The following is a 14,588-nucleotide window of genomic DNA, read 5'->3' as shown; positions in this document are numbered from 1 at the left end:
CTGCCTCTACCCCTTTTCCAGGTCCCTGCTCCCCCCACAATAAACCTCCTTTTAACCTAAAATAAGGAAACTTAGTTTTCTTTCAGAGACTAATGTATTGATATATATTTTGTTTCAGCTTTCTGATGAGTTAAAGAGGATTCCAGAGAAACATTGACACCGGTAATGGAAACTGAAAAATAAAACCTGTTTGGTGTTTGAAGAATGCAACTCATGTATTTTATCTTACCTCTTTTTGTCAAGTGATCGAACTAGTTAATCATTTAACCAAAGATCTGTAGTGCCTTAACAAGCAATTGTGAGATCATGAAGTATTTGGAATTATGTTCCTGTTAACCTTTCCTTCCCAATGAACTTACGAAACATTTGGGTTTTGTAGTATTAAGTACTTTATAAAATTTAAAACTACTACGTCATTTTACTTAGAGCAAAACTCAAAACTACTTTAGTTAACTTTTGGTCATCTGCTTTTATCTTACCTAAGGTTGGATAGAAGGTTCTGAGCAGGAATTTTCACCTCTGCCTATTGCAAACAGCTGCATCTGGAAGCGGTTACCTTTCCTTCTTTGTGCAGATGTGTGTGCTTTACAGACCTTTCCTCTTGGGCCAAGGTATCATATGCACTGTAGGATCTGAAAATGGACTGTGTAGCCTTTGGAAAGACACATGCCTTGCTCTGTCTTTCTGACTGAAATCAGCTACATAGGCCTCCTTTTACACATTAAGAAGTACCTCTAACTAAAGACTATGATTTGTGCATGAGTGTGCTATAACTACCTTGTACATGAAAAGATTTCTCATTCATTCTGTTTCTAGTTTTATTTAAAGTGGCCCTACTCTAATAATAATAGTTTGTTGCTAAAAATCAGTATAACTTACAAGTGGTCTCAAATGTTTGTATAAGTTACATATTGTCATTGATGTCGTTTTTTACCTAACAGAAAAATAAGCTGAGTTGTGTTCATGGAAAGGACTCTGTTAGAATGAGAAAACAAAATTGTGAAATATTGACTCGTTGTATAGGTATAGAAGTGAAATAGTTAGGGGTTGGAGATTTAGCTCAGTGGTAGAGCTCTTGCCTAGGAAGCGCAAGGCCCTGGGTTCGGTCCCCAGCTCCGAAAAAAAAAAAAAGAACCAAAAAAAAAAAAAAAGAAGTGAAATAGTTTGCCAGGCTGCAGTAGACAAAGGCTGAGTTCTGTGAGTTTGTGTTCAGCCTGGGCTACATAGTGAGACCCTGTATCCAGGAGAAAAGGGGGAAAAAAGGAAGGAAGAAAAATGACATGTTTTCAAGCTTAGGCTGTAACTCAGAGGTAGCATACTTGTCTATCATGTATCACATCCCAATGCCATAGGGGAAAATAAGGAAGATTTCTTGACTTGTGTCAAGAAATATGTATTGTGTCTGTGTGGGTTTTTTTTTTTCTTTTGGTAAAAATTGTTCCTTGAAAGCTGGTCTTTTGTTTTTTAGAATACATGTTCTGTAAAACCTGGGCTATTTTTTAATAAGTGTTTTCTTGAAACTTCTCTTTGAGACCTAGTTCTAGCTGGTCTTACCTCCCTTCTGGAGACCTGCCCCACCTCTAGCTCACTTTCACCCTCATGTCTGAGCTTCACAAGTGCTGGGATTGCAGGCATGTGCCACCATTGACTGTAGTCTGCTTTTGCTCTCACTTTAGCTTTTCTCTGCCCCACAAATTAGAGATACAAAGAGTGGTGGCAGGCACCTGCCTTTTCCGTTAGCTACCCTGCTGGCCGAAGTAGAATCCACGAAGTCCAAGAACGTGAGACAGTCTGGCATCATATTAACACCTCATCTCAAAAATATGTCAGAAAATAAAACTATGAAGGGATTTTACTTGAATTTTATCCTTTTTTTTCCCTGATAGTGGAAATAGCCATATATGGTAACGTTTCCCATGAGGAATATTTAAATCATGGTTATGATATGGTTGACTCTGGCTTTTACCGTAATTATGCAGAGTAATCAGAAATGGCACTGTCAAAAAAAGTATAGGGTTGGGCTGGAGAGATGGCTCAGTGGTTAAGAGCACTGACTGCTCTTCCAGAGGTCCTGAGTTCAATTCCCAGCAAACACATGGTGGCTCACAACCATCTGTAATGGGATCTGATGCCCTCTTCTGGTGTGTCTGAAGACAGCTACAGTGTACTCACATACATAAAATTAATAGATTTTTTTAAAAAAAGTATAGGGTTGGAATGGAGCTCAGTGATAGAGCACTTGGCTATGGTAGAGCACTTGGCTATGGTAGAGCACTTAAAAGGGTGTGGGTTCAATCCTATACTTAGGAATCCCATAAAAACCTAGGAATGTAGCTGGAAAATGTAAAGACATATTAGGAATATTACATTTAAAATATAGAGATGAATTGTGGTTGAGTTGATAAAGTGCTTGCTTAGCATACATAAAGCCATGGGTTTGATCCACAACATCACGTAAGCCAGGTATGGTAGCACATGTGTACAATCCCAGTACACTCAGGAGACAGAGATAGGAAGATAGGTTCAACCTCATCCTTGAGTATATAGTGAGTTTAAGGCCAACCTGAGCTACAGAAGACTCTATCCCAAAGAGAAAAATGAAAAAAGAAAAGATACTGTGACTATTCCCTGCTATTGACCATGTGATAACCTTCCCATGTCTTATATAATAGAGGTTTGTGGAAAGAGATGGACATAATTGACCCAGAAAAAAATGTTTTGGGTGGTTTGTTGTTGTTGCTACAAATTTGATAACTATGAGGAGGATACAGTTGATTGTTCCTTGTAAATTAAGTGATTCTTAATTCCTTATCTGCTATTGTACTTGTCTCTGCCCAATGAATTTATGCTGTGATTCTTAGGAAACTTAGTGTGAAGACTTGCAGAATTGAACTGGGCAGTACTCCTACTGTGTAACTTCTAGCTGCTGGTGTCTCCCATGCTCAGTGTTTTGTGTCTTTTCTTTTTGTTTAAGAGCACCATTCTTCAGTGTGGAGAAAGGCATGCTCTGGCTAAAATCTGTGGAAAGCAGATTTTCTCATTTAAAATAGTGTTACTTTTGTGGAAATTTTAAATTTAGCTTTTATCTGAAGTGCCTTAAGTAGATTCTTAATTTACTTTTCTAGTACTGGTTTAAATATAATTCATTATGTATTTTTAATACACTGTTCAAAAATGATACATTATTATAGCAGAGATAACCAAATGTCTGGCTTATTGCTTCCTGTCAATAAACTTTTTGCACTCTAAATTACATGGTTTTTTAAATTCTCTATTGTCACTTCTTTTCTGTTACTATTATAAAATACCCTGAATCAAGCAACTTAAGGGAAACATGGTCCATTTGGCTCAAAGATGGAAAAGACTATATCTAGATTAGGTATGACACCTGAAGCATGACGCCCTCGGGCAGCCAGGAAGCAGAGAGAGTAAGAGCAGTGGTGTACTGCAGCAAGACTGTCTCTAAAATGTTCCACAGCCTCCGAAACCCTAGCACTAGCTAGTAGATGAGCCTATGAAGGGATTTCACGTTCGGACCGCTGCACCTGTCTATTGAGGGGTCAATACAAAATATCAAAGGGGATTCTTAAATTAGAATATTCTATCTGAAATGTTTAATTTGTCTAATTTTTGTACTGTCCTGTAACAGTGCATTTCATAGAAAATTCTCTTCGTCACCTCTAGATTAAGATAAACTTCTGCTGGGTGTGGTGGTACATATCCTTAATCCCAGCATTGGGAAGTAGAGGCAGGCAGATGTCTATGAGTTGGAGGTCACCCTGTTCTACATAGTACTTCCAGGCCAACCAAGGCTCTTGTGAAACACCCGCCACCGCCACCACCAAATAACAAACAGGTTCTCAACCAACCCCTTTGGGAATCTAATGGCATTTTCATTTAGCTAACTAACACTAAGACCATCAGGAAATGCAGACATTTACATTATGATTCATAATACTACCAAAATCTCACCTATAAAGTAGCAATGAACATTATTTTATGGTTGGAGGAAGGTCAGTACAACACGAGGAACTGTATATTAAAGGGCTGCAGCATTAAGACTGAGCACCACTGGACTAGAACCACTGGAGCATAGTTGTTTTCTTGGTAATCTCTAAATTAAATGTTGAGTTAAATCAGTTGAAATACAGGGACACTGGGCATGGTAGTGCATGCCTTTAATCCCTGCACTCTCGGAGACAGGCAGGCAAATCTCTGTGAGTTTGAAGTCAGCCTGGTCTACAAAGTGAGTTCCAATATAGCCAGGACTGTTACAAACAGAAAACCCTAAAGCCTGACTTATAATTTATTTTAAATGTAAACATATGTATCTTTAATAGTTTACATAGTAGAACAGCAGGAAAGAACTCTGAAGGAACTTTGTGGAAGGTCACCTTCAGCTGCATAGTGAGTTGGAAGCCACTCAGACTACAGAAGAGCTTGCCTCAAAAAGAAATCATTAGGGGCTGGGGATTTAGCTCAGTGGTAGAGCGCTTGCCTGGGAAGCGCAAGGCCCTGGGTTTGGTCCCCAGCTCCGAAAAAAAGAACCAAAAAAGAAAGAAAGAAAGAAAGAAAGAAAGAAAGAAAGAAAGAAAGAAAGAAAGAAAGAAAGAAAGAAAGAAAGAAAGAAAGAAAGAAAGAAAGAGAAAGAAAGAAAGGCTGTGCTTTGAACTTCTATATCTACCATTAGGTCTATGGCATGGACCCTGCCCATTCTGAGCAAGGGTAAGATCAGCGTTGACACACTATCCTGATAGGATTGAAAGCCAAAGCCAAAAAGACATTAGAAACGCTTAAATTAGTACCTTCACCTGCACTGCTGAAGAAAACCTGCCCTAGAAAAACGAAGCAATTTACTGAAGGTTATTCCAAGGAAATGCTTACAGGTTTCCATTTTGCTGAAAAATACCCTATGGATCAGATTTCACTTGCAGATGCAAATTGCTCTCTGGAGACCATAGTCCACCTTGATTGCTTCCTGACATCCAGATTTCTGGAGAAGTCCTAATGAAAAAGGCATTTCCCAGGAGAGCCTGAATCTTGTAGGTGCCCTAAGGAGGGAGTTTTGATTGACAATCAGTCTGTGAACGTAGAATGGAGGTGAGGAGATAAGTCTTTTGCCAGTACTAACCTAGAGAAACTTCTGAACTTTGTGCACAAGTATCCCTTAAATTTTGTGTTCTCTTTTTCCTTTATGAAATTAAAAAGTTGGGCTGGAGAGATGGCTCAGTGGTTAAGAGCACAAACTGCTCTTCCAGAGGTAACAGTAACTGGTTTAATTCCCAGCAACCACATGGTGGCTCACAACCATCTGTAATGGGATCTGATGCCCTCTTCTGGTGTGTCTGAAGACAGCTACAGTGTACTTATAGATAATAAACAAATAAATCTTTTTAAAAAATTAAAGAGTTAAAATACCAGTGTAAACTGGCAGTGGTAGGACAGACAACACCTGTAATCCCAGCATTTGGGAGGCAGAGAAATGGAGGATCAGAAATTCAATGTTAGGGTTGGGGATTTAGCTCAATGGTAGGGCGCTTGCCTAGCAACCGCAAGGCCCTGGGTTCGGTCCCCAGCTCCAAATAAATAAATAAATAAATAAATAAATAAACAAACAAACGAACCAGAAATTCAATGTTAGACTCTGCTTCAGGGTTTGTAGCTTAGACTATATGAGTCTGTCTCAAGATCAGAACAAAACTAAAAAATCTTCCAAAGCTTATCACCAACTGAAATATAGAATACCATTCAAAACAATGAAACCAAGCATAGCAATAACATGTCTTTAGTTCCAGTGCTCAGGAGGCCAAGACAATTGGATCTTGTGACTATGTAACCCTGGATCACACAGTTGCAGGCCAGCCAGTGCTACATAGTGAGACCCTGTCTCAAAAGATAAAACACAAGGGCTGAAGAGATGGCTCAGTGGTTAAGAGCATTGGCTGCTCTTCCAGAGGTCCTGAGTTCAAATTCCAGCAATCACAGGGTGGCTCACAACCATCTGTAATGAGATCTAATGCCCTCTTCTGGTGTCTTAACACAACTACTGTGTACTTACATATAATAAATATTTTAAAACAAACACACACAAAATACCTAGAAATCTTACATGTGTTTGTAGTCCCAGCACTTGGGACTTCCCTCAAGCTGGAGTCAAGAGTGCAAGGCCAACCTGAGCTACATAGCACGTTCTAACCTGATCTGGGCTGTGGATGGGGACCCTTATCGCAACCAACACAAACAAGAAACATTTTCTATAAGGAAATGCTGCCTCACACCTACTATGGTAGTTACTGTCAGAAAAACAGTAAATTAGTCAGAGTATGAAGAAATTGAACCTTTACAACTGGTAGAATATAAAATTATGTGGCTTGACTTGGGAAATTCTTGACTGTGGAAAACATTGTCAACGCTCCTCGAAAACTAGTATTTCGGGGGCTGGAGAGCTGGCTCTAAGTTCAAGATCCCTTCCCAGCACTCAACCTACTTCCAGGGGATCCAGTGACTTCTGACATTGAAAGATAGCAGGCACACACAAATGGTGCACATAGACATACATGCAGACAAAATATTCATACACATAAGATTTAAAACTTAACATGAGACAGACATAATAGTATATACCTATAATCCCACAAGTTGGGAGGTTGAGGCACAACGATGAGGATCTTATCTCAAAAACCAAAAATAGCCAATAATCCTAGCACTCCAGAGGCAGATGCAGGAGGATCTGAAGTTGAAGACCACACTCAGCTGTATAGCAGGTTCTAGCCCAGCTGGGAATGTCTCAAAAAGAGAGAGAGAGAGAAAGAAAGAAAGAAAGAAAGAAAGAAAGAAAGAAAGAAAGAAAGAAAGAAAGAAAGAAAGAAAGAAAGAAAGAAAGGAAGGAAGGAAGGAAGGAAGGAAGGAAGGAAGGAAGGAAGAAAGAGAAAGAGAGAGAGAAAGAAAGAAAAAGAAAGAAAGAAAAAGAAAAAAAAGGTGTGATGCTGCACACCTGTGCTTCTACCAGTTCGCACTTATCGCCAAAAGCTGGACTTCAAAGTCAACCTTCAGCCTTCAGTATATAGCACACATAACTAATTGGTGGCAAGCCTGGGCTACATTAATTGCCATATAATCCAGCAATTTAATTTCTAGGGCTATACCCCCAAAACTAGAAATAGGATTTTGAGCAATTGTACCCCAATGTTTGTACAACATAATAGCTGAAAGGCAGAAAGTAAAGTCAAGTTCTACCAATAAATGAATGGGGAAACACAGTGTTATTCAACCATGGAATCAAGGACATTCCAATGGGGTGGTTGTGGATTGCCTATAGGACCAACTACTCAGAATGCTGAGGCACAAGGATTACTTGAGCCCAGGAGTGTGAAAGCAGCCTGATGAAATATACGATTCCATCTCTAAGAAAGGGGCAGAGGCGGAGAGATTGTAATATTTGCAACGTGACAGCCTTAGGATATGCTACTAAATGAAATAATCCGGCCACAAAAAGACAAACCCTGATCACACATACATAAAATGTGTACAATACTGGAGTTTGCAGCGACAGAAAACAAATTGGATGCCAAGCTAGAGTGGGTGGCTGGGGTTGTTGAATGATGTATAGTTTCAATTCTGAAAGGCAGAAGGAATTCTGGCCCCAAGGTTTAGTTCACCAAGCATTTGCCTAACATACGTGAGGCCCGATGCTTACCACCTAGGCACCACAAACGAAGTCGCAGGGGATACAGTTCACTGGTAGAGCTTTTGTCTAGATTCAATCACACACTTACAGTCCCAGCACTCAAGACTTAAGGGCTGGGTTGGGGATTTATCTCAGCGGTAGAGCGCTTGCCTAGCGAGCGCAAGGCCCTGGGTTCGGTCCCCAGCTCCAAAAAAAAAAAAAAAAATGGGCAAGAGAGCCAGGAGTTCAGGGCCATTACTAGCTACGTAGTAAGTTGGGACAATCTGAGGTACATTGGGACCTTGACTCAAAAAACAAAAGCAAAACAGACATGGTGGTGCATGTCCCAGCACATACATGGAAGGCAGAGGAGATCTCTATGAGTTTGGGACCAGCCTGGTTCAAAGAGTGAATTCCAAGATATAGTGTGATCCTGTCTCAAAAAACAAACAACAACAACAACAAGAACAGGTTTCTGGAAATTGATTGCAAGGGGTGGCTTAGCACAGGTGAACTACACGGACTACACAGGCTGGGCTCACATCTGTAATTCCAGCACTCTGGAGACAGACGCAGGAGGATCACAAGTTCACGGACACCCCTAGGACAGGGATACATTTTCTAGCTATGAGGAGGACAAGCAGATTGCCACGAAAGACAACACACACACACACACACACACACACACACACACACACACACACAGAGGTTAAAGCTATGCATGTGGTACAAACTTTACAGTCAGGAGGCACACACAGGATGGTTACCACAAGTTCAAGGCCAGCCTAGGCTTCACAGTGAGAAGACCCTGACTCAAAAAGGGGGGTGTGGCTTGAGAGGTGGCTCAGCGGTTAAGAGCACCTACTGCTCTTCCAGGGGTCCTGAGTTCAATTCCCAGCAACCACATGGTGGCTCACAACCATCTGTAATGAGGTCTGATGCCCTCTTCTGGTGTGTCTGAAGACAGCTACAGTGTAGTTACACATATAAAATAAATAAATCTTAAAAAACAAAACAACAAAAAGGTTAAGAGGCTGGAAAGATGGCTTAGCAGTTAGGAGTGCTTGTCGTTCTTGACCTGGGTTCAGTTTGTAGTGTTCACATAGCTCACAAGCATGTAGAACGTCAATCCCAGAGGATCCAGTGCTCTCTTCTGGCCTCTGAGAGCTCCAAACACAGCAGCAATGCACAGACATACATGCTGGCCGAATACCCATACACTTATTTTAAGGTTTTTAAAAGTTATTTGCGGGTCTGGAGAGATGGCTCAGCGGTTAAGAGCACCCGACTGCTCTTCCAGAGGTCATGAGTTCAATTCCCAGCAACCACATGGTGGCTCACAACCATTTGTAAAGAGATCCGATGCCCTCTTCTGGTGTATCTGAAGACAGCTACAGTGTACTTATCAGTGTACTTATATATAATAAATAAATAAATCTTAAAAAAAAAAAGAGCACTGACTGCTCTTCCAGAGGTCCTGAGTTCAATTCCCAGCAACCACATAGTGTGGCTCACAACCATCTTAATAGGATCCAATGCCCTCTTCTGGTGTGTCTGAAGACAGCATCAGTGTACTCATACATAAAATAAATAAATTAAATAAATAAATAAATAAATAAATAAATAAATAAATAAAAGAAAAAAGTTATTTGCACTATTTTTAAATTATGATTATGGGGTGGATATTTACATGTGGGCGCAGGTCTCTCCAGAGCCAAGCAGTGTTACATCTTGGAACAGAAGTTACAAGTGGTTCTGAATTAGCTGACATGGGTGCTGAAAACTGAACTTAGGCCCTCTAGAAGGGTAGCCTGTTGTGTTATCTTAACTGCTGGGCCATGTCTACAGCCTCTAAAATTAGACCAACAAAATAAGCATAATTTAATCAAAACAAAACCAGAAAGATCACAATGGTAAGAGTTCTGGAGTTTTAGTTTAGTTTAGTTTTGTTTTGTTTTGTTTTGTTTTTTCATTCCTGTAGCCCAGGCCGGCTTTGAATTCCCAATGCTCCTGCCTCTCCCTGCCATATACACACATGCTGGAGTTACAGGCATGTACACTAGACTCAGTTTATTTAATGATATGGATTGAATCCAGGGCTTCATGGATTCTAGACAAGTACTGGACTAAGTGAATTAAATTCCTACCCCCTGAAACATTAAGATGTTCTTTTTAAATTTGTTTTATCTTTCTTTCTTCTTTCTTTCTTTCTTTCTTTCTTTCTTTCTTTCTTTCTTTCTTTCTTGAAACAGGGTCTTGTGCAGCCTTTGATGGCCTCAGACACAGAATGTTGAGAGGGCTAACTTTGAAAAACATTGTTTTTCATGTGAGTATATTTTAGAAATAGGCCTTGCAACCTTCTATTATTGTATTTTATTTGGTATTTCAAAACAAGGTTTCTTTCTCTGTGCAGCAGCCTTGGCTGTCCTGGAACTTGCTCTGGAGACTGGCCTTGCATTCACAGAGATCTGCCTGCCTCTGCCTCTCTATTGTTGGGATTAAAGCCATGTTCCAACACTGCCCAGCCTTATTATTTATAGTTTTTTTAGATTTATTTATTCATTTATTATATATAAGTACACTGTAGCTGTCTTCAGACACACCAGAAGAGGGCATCAGACCTCATTACAGATGGTTGTGAGCCACCATGTGGTTGCTGGGAATTGAACTCAGGACCTCTGGAAGAGCAGTTGGGTGCTCTTAACCGCTGAGCCATCTCTCCAGCCCTATAGTTTTTTTTTTATTTTAAAGATCTTTATTTTTTTAAGATTTATTCATTTATTATATATAAGTACACTGTGTAGCTATCTTCAGATACACCAGAAGAGGGCATTGGATCTCTCTCTCTTTTTTTTTTAAAAGATTTATTTATTTCTCTGAGTGCACTGTCACTTTCTTCAGACATACCGAAGAGGGCATTGGATCCCAGTACAGATGGTTGTGAGCCACCATGTGGTTGCTGGGAATTGAACTCAGGACCTCTGGAAGAGCAGTTGGTGCTCTTAACCGCTGAGCCATCTCTCCAGCCCCTCTTAATAGTTTTAATTGCAGTATTTTTGTTCTGATCATCTCGCCCCCACCTCTCCAGCACTGGATTACAGGTGTGCGCCCAGTTTATATAAAGCTGGGAATCAAACCTAGGGCTTTGTGCACAATAGGTAAGAACTCTACCAACTCAGCTACATCCATAGAAGTCAGCCCTTTTGGCTATTTTATTTTTGAAACAAAAATCAATCTGAATTACCCAGGCAGGATTTGAACTTTAGACTCTTTAATGGTTTGTATATGCTTGGCCCAGGGAATAGCACTATTCAAAGGTATGACCCAGTTTGAGTAGGTATGGCCTTTTGGGAGTAGGCATGGCATTGTGGTATGGGCTTTAAGACCCTCATCCTGGCTGCCTGGAAGTCAGTATTCTGCTAGCAGCTTTCAGATGAAGATGTAGAGCTCTCAGCTCCTCCTGCACCATGCCTGCCTGGATGCTGCCATGTTCCCACCTTGATGACAATGGACTGAACTTCTGAATCTGTAAGCCAGCCCCAAATAAGTGTTGTCTTTTATAAGACTTGCCTTGGTCATGGTGTGTATTCACAGTAGTAAAGAAGACAGACTCTCCTTTCTTAGCATCTAAAATAGTTGACATTACAGGCTAGTGTCAACAGGCTTAACTGCAAAAGACATTTTCTAAATCCTAATGCCTGGGTAACAAACCAGTATGGACTCATTTCCACTGACAAGACCTTGTGTTTGATTTTTTTGTTTACTTATTTACTTTGTATTTGTTTTTATTTACTTAATAAAAAAAATAAAAGCAGGTTCTCATATAGTTCAGATTGGCATCAAACTCAATACCTAGTCGGTGGATGACCTTCAACCCCTGATCCTTCTTCCTAGTATTACAGATGCACACCAATGCAATTGCCATGTGTTTGATCGATTTATTTATTTTTTTTAGATTTATTCATTTATTATATATAAGTACACTGTAGCTGTCTTCAGACACACCAGAAGAGGGCATCGGATCTCATTACAGATGGTTGTGAGCCACCATGTGGTTGCTGGGAATTGAACTCAGGACCTCTGGAAGAGTAGTGGGGTGCTCTTAAACCGCTGAGCCATCTCTCCAGTCCCGGTGTTTGATCTTTTATATGAGTCTCAAAAATAAGACTACAGACATCCCAAAAGGACATGAATGGTATGTACTCACTTATAAGTGGATATTAGCTATAAAATACAGGTACCATACTATAATCTACAGACCCGAAGAAGCTAAACAAGAAGGAAGGCCTAAGCAAGGATGCTTGAATCTCACTTAGAATGAGGAAAAATAGTCAGAAGAGGCAGATGGAGGGAGGGAACTGGGAGAGAGGGGGAATGGTATCAGGTATGGAGAAGGACAGGAGAGATGGCTAGATGGCCATAAGAATGAATGAACGTCTGCAACTGATGGGGGTGAGGAGATGGGGAGCATCTCCAGGATGAGACAGAGACCTGGGATAAGGGAGGCACCCAAGAATCAATGAGGGTGGCCTTAGCTGTGACTCACTTCATTGGAATTATGGAACCTCCTGTAGCTGGGCAGGAACCTCAGTGGGAGCGATAGATATACAAATCTTTCAACCCAAAATTTATCCTGTCTACAAGAAATGGTAAGCACAGAGCACGGAGCAGAGACTGAGGGAATGGTCAACCAGTAATCTGCCCAAACTGAGACCCCTCCCATGGGCAAGCACCAATCCCTGACACTACTGATAAGACTCTGTTTTGCTTGCAGACAGGAGCATGTTGTTCTCTGAGAGGCTCCACCCTGCAGCTGACTCTGACAGATACAGACACCCACAGCCAAACAGTGGATGGAGCTTGGGAATTTTTATGGAAGAATACAAGGACGGATTGTGGCACCTAAGAGGATAGCAACTCCACAGGAAGACCAACAGAGTCAACTAACTTGGACTCTTGGGTTCTCAGTCTGAACCCCCAAAGAACCTATGTGTGTTGTATCTAGGCCTCTCTACACATATGTAGCAGATGTGCAGCTTGGCCTTCATGTGGGTCCTGAACAACTGGAGTGGGGGCTCTCACAAAATCTGTTGCCTGTACATGGGATATGTTCTACTGGCTGGGCTGCCTTGTCTGGCCTTAGTGAGAGGAGAAGCACCTAGCTTCACAGAGACTTGAAGTACCAGGGCGGGAGTGATACCCAGGACCCCCTACCAGCTCAGAAGAGAAGGGAAGGGAGAATGGGGGAAGGATTGTGGGATGGGTGGCAGGAGGGGGCAGTGAGCAGGATGTAAAGGGAATAAGTAAAAAATTAACAATTAAAAAACTACAGCTAACTGGATCACCTTTAACCCCAGCATTTGGGAGGCAGAGGCAAATGAATCTCTCTGAGTTCGAGGCCAGCCTAGTCTAGCTTCAGGATAGTCAGAGCTACATAGTGAGACCCTGTCTCAGACAACCACAACAAAAAAGAAATACCCACGGTGAATCCAAAGACAATCTGCCAAAAGTTTTGCATAAGTAATTTTATTATTAAAATTAGAAAATTAGGGGCTGGGGATTTAGCTCAGTGGTAGAGCGCTTACCTAGGAAGCGCAAGGCCCTGGGTTCGGTCCCCAGCTCCGAAAAAAAGAACCCAAAAAAAAAAAATTAGAAAATTAAAGACAAAGAATGGTACAGATGTCAAGAGATGATCTTCAGGCTCTTTTGGGGTGACAATGTAAGGACATTCAGTTAAAAGTGAAATCATCTGCAGGGTGAGTGATGATTAGAATATTCTAATAAATGTTTTGTTGTAATGACTTACACGGGGGGGGGGGTTAAGGACTCTCAGAAATGAATTTCTATTGGTTCCACCCAATATCCAGGTTCAGAAAGAATTCATTTTGTCTGACCCTGCCAGTCTGCCAGTTTCTTCACTGCACATGAGTTAATGTAAAAATTGTTATGGTATCTGCTTCTTATGCTAATCTCTACACACAAGATTTGGAGAGCATGTCAAGTTTATGGCTCTGCAATTAGTACCAACAAAACCTGGGTCCAACATTCATGCTAGCAATAACTATTAGTTTTTCTCACTGGTGATGAACAAATTCTTGACCCAAAGCAAGCACTCTAAATATTTATTCAATAATCACTGAATAAGTAAAAGCTTTAAAAAAAAAATAGCGTCACAGTCAGGCATAGTAGCATACACCAGTAATTCCAACACTTGGGAAGTGGAGGCAGAAGGATTATAAATTCAAAGTTACCTTGGGCTATACAGTGAGTTCAAGGTCAGCCTCAGAACCTCAGTAGCTATATATATAATTGATGTCCTCATCAGTTAAGAGCAATTGCTACTCTTCTAGAGGACCATAATTCAGTTCCCCTGCACTCGTACAGTGACTCACAACCATCCATATTCCTGTCCCAAGGGATCCAATTCCCTCTCCATCCTCTGGGGGCACCAGGCATGAATGGATATGGTACATGGTGCACAGACATTCAGGCAAAACATCCATACACATAAAAAAAAGTCACTGAGCAGAACCAACAACCCACACGTAGCAAAAAAAACAAAAAAAAAAAAACAAAAAAACATTGGGGAGTGAGGACAATCTCAAAATATTCACATAGTTGAGGTCGAACATATGATGAGACTCTGGCTTTAATCCCCAGCACAAATACAGATATTTTAGACTAAAATAACTACATAAAGATGTTAACATTAGGGGTTGGGGATTTAGCTCAGTGGTAGAGCGCTTGCCTAGGAAGTGCAAGGCCCTGGGTTCGATCCCCAGCTCCGGAAAAAAAGAACCAAAAAAAAAAAAAAAAAAGATGTTAACATTATCCATCTTTCTTTTTCACGAACTTGTTCCCTCCCTCCCCACCCTGCCCCTCTCTTATTCCAAGACAGGGTTTCTCTGTGAAGTCTGTGCTG

At 40.9% G+C, this 14,588-nt stretch overlaps 1 protein-coding gene across 4 annotated transcripts in view; it reads left to right on the top strand.

The window, feature by feature from the left end:
- Magt1 (magnesium transporter 1) overlaps nucleotides 1-3,250 on the top strand; it is a 41,210-nt gene extending 37,960 nt beyond the window's left edge. For 2 of the 4 annotated variants that reach the window (XM_087598967.1, XM_087598969.1), the window contains 2 exons: nucleotides 119-162; nucleotides 485-3,250. In XM_087598967.1, coding sequence (XP_087455093.1) covers nucleotides 119-134 — 16 coding nt within the window. In that variant the 3' untranslated portion in view covers nucleotides 135-162; nucleotides 485-3,250. Of the gene's footprint in view, nucleotides 1-118 lie in introns of all 4 variants that reach the window. The other 2 variants (XM_087598968.1, NM_053946.2) reach the window with 2 other exon arrangements.
- Nucleotides 3,251-14,588: the final 11,338 nt, after the last annotated feature.

Source organism: Rattus norvegicus, chromosome X (genome assembly GCF_021556685.1).
Source record: "Rattus norvegicus strain SHRSP/BbbUtx chromosome X, alternate assembly SHRSP_T2T, whole genome shotgun sequence".
Lineage (NCBI taxonomy): Eukaryota > Metazoa > Chordata > Mammalia > Rodentia > Muridae > Rattus > Rattus norvegicus.
Note: the sequence above shows the minus strand (reverse complement) of the source record. Positions and strands in the feature narration are given on the sequence as shown.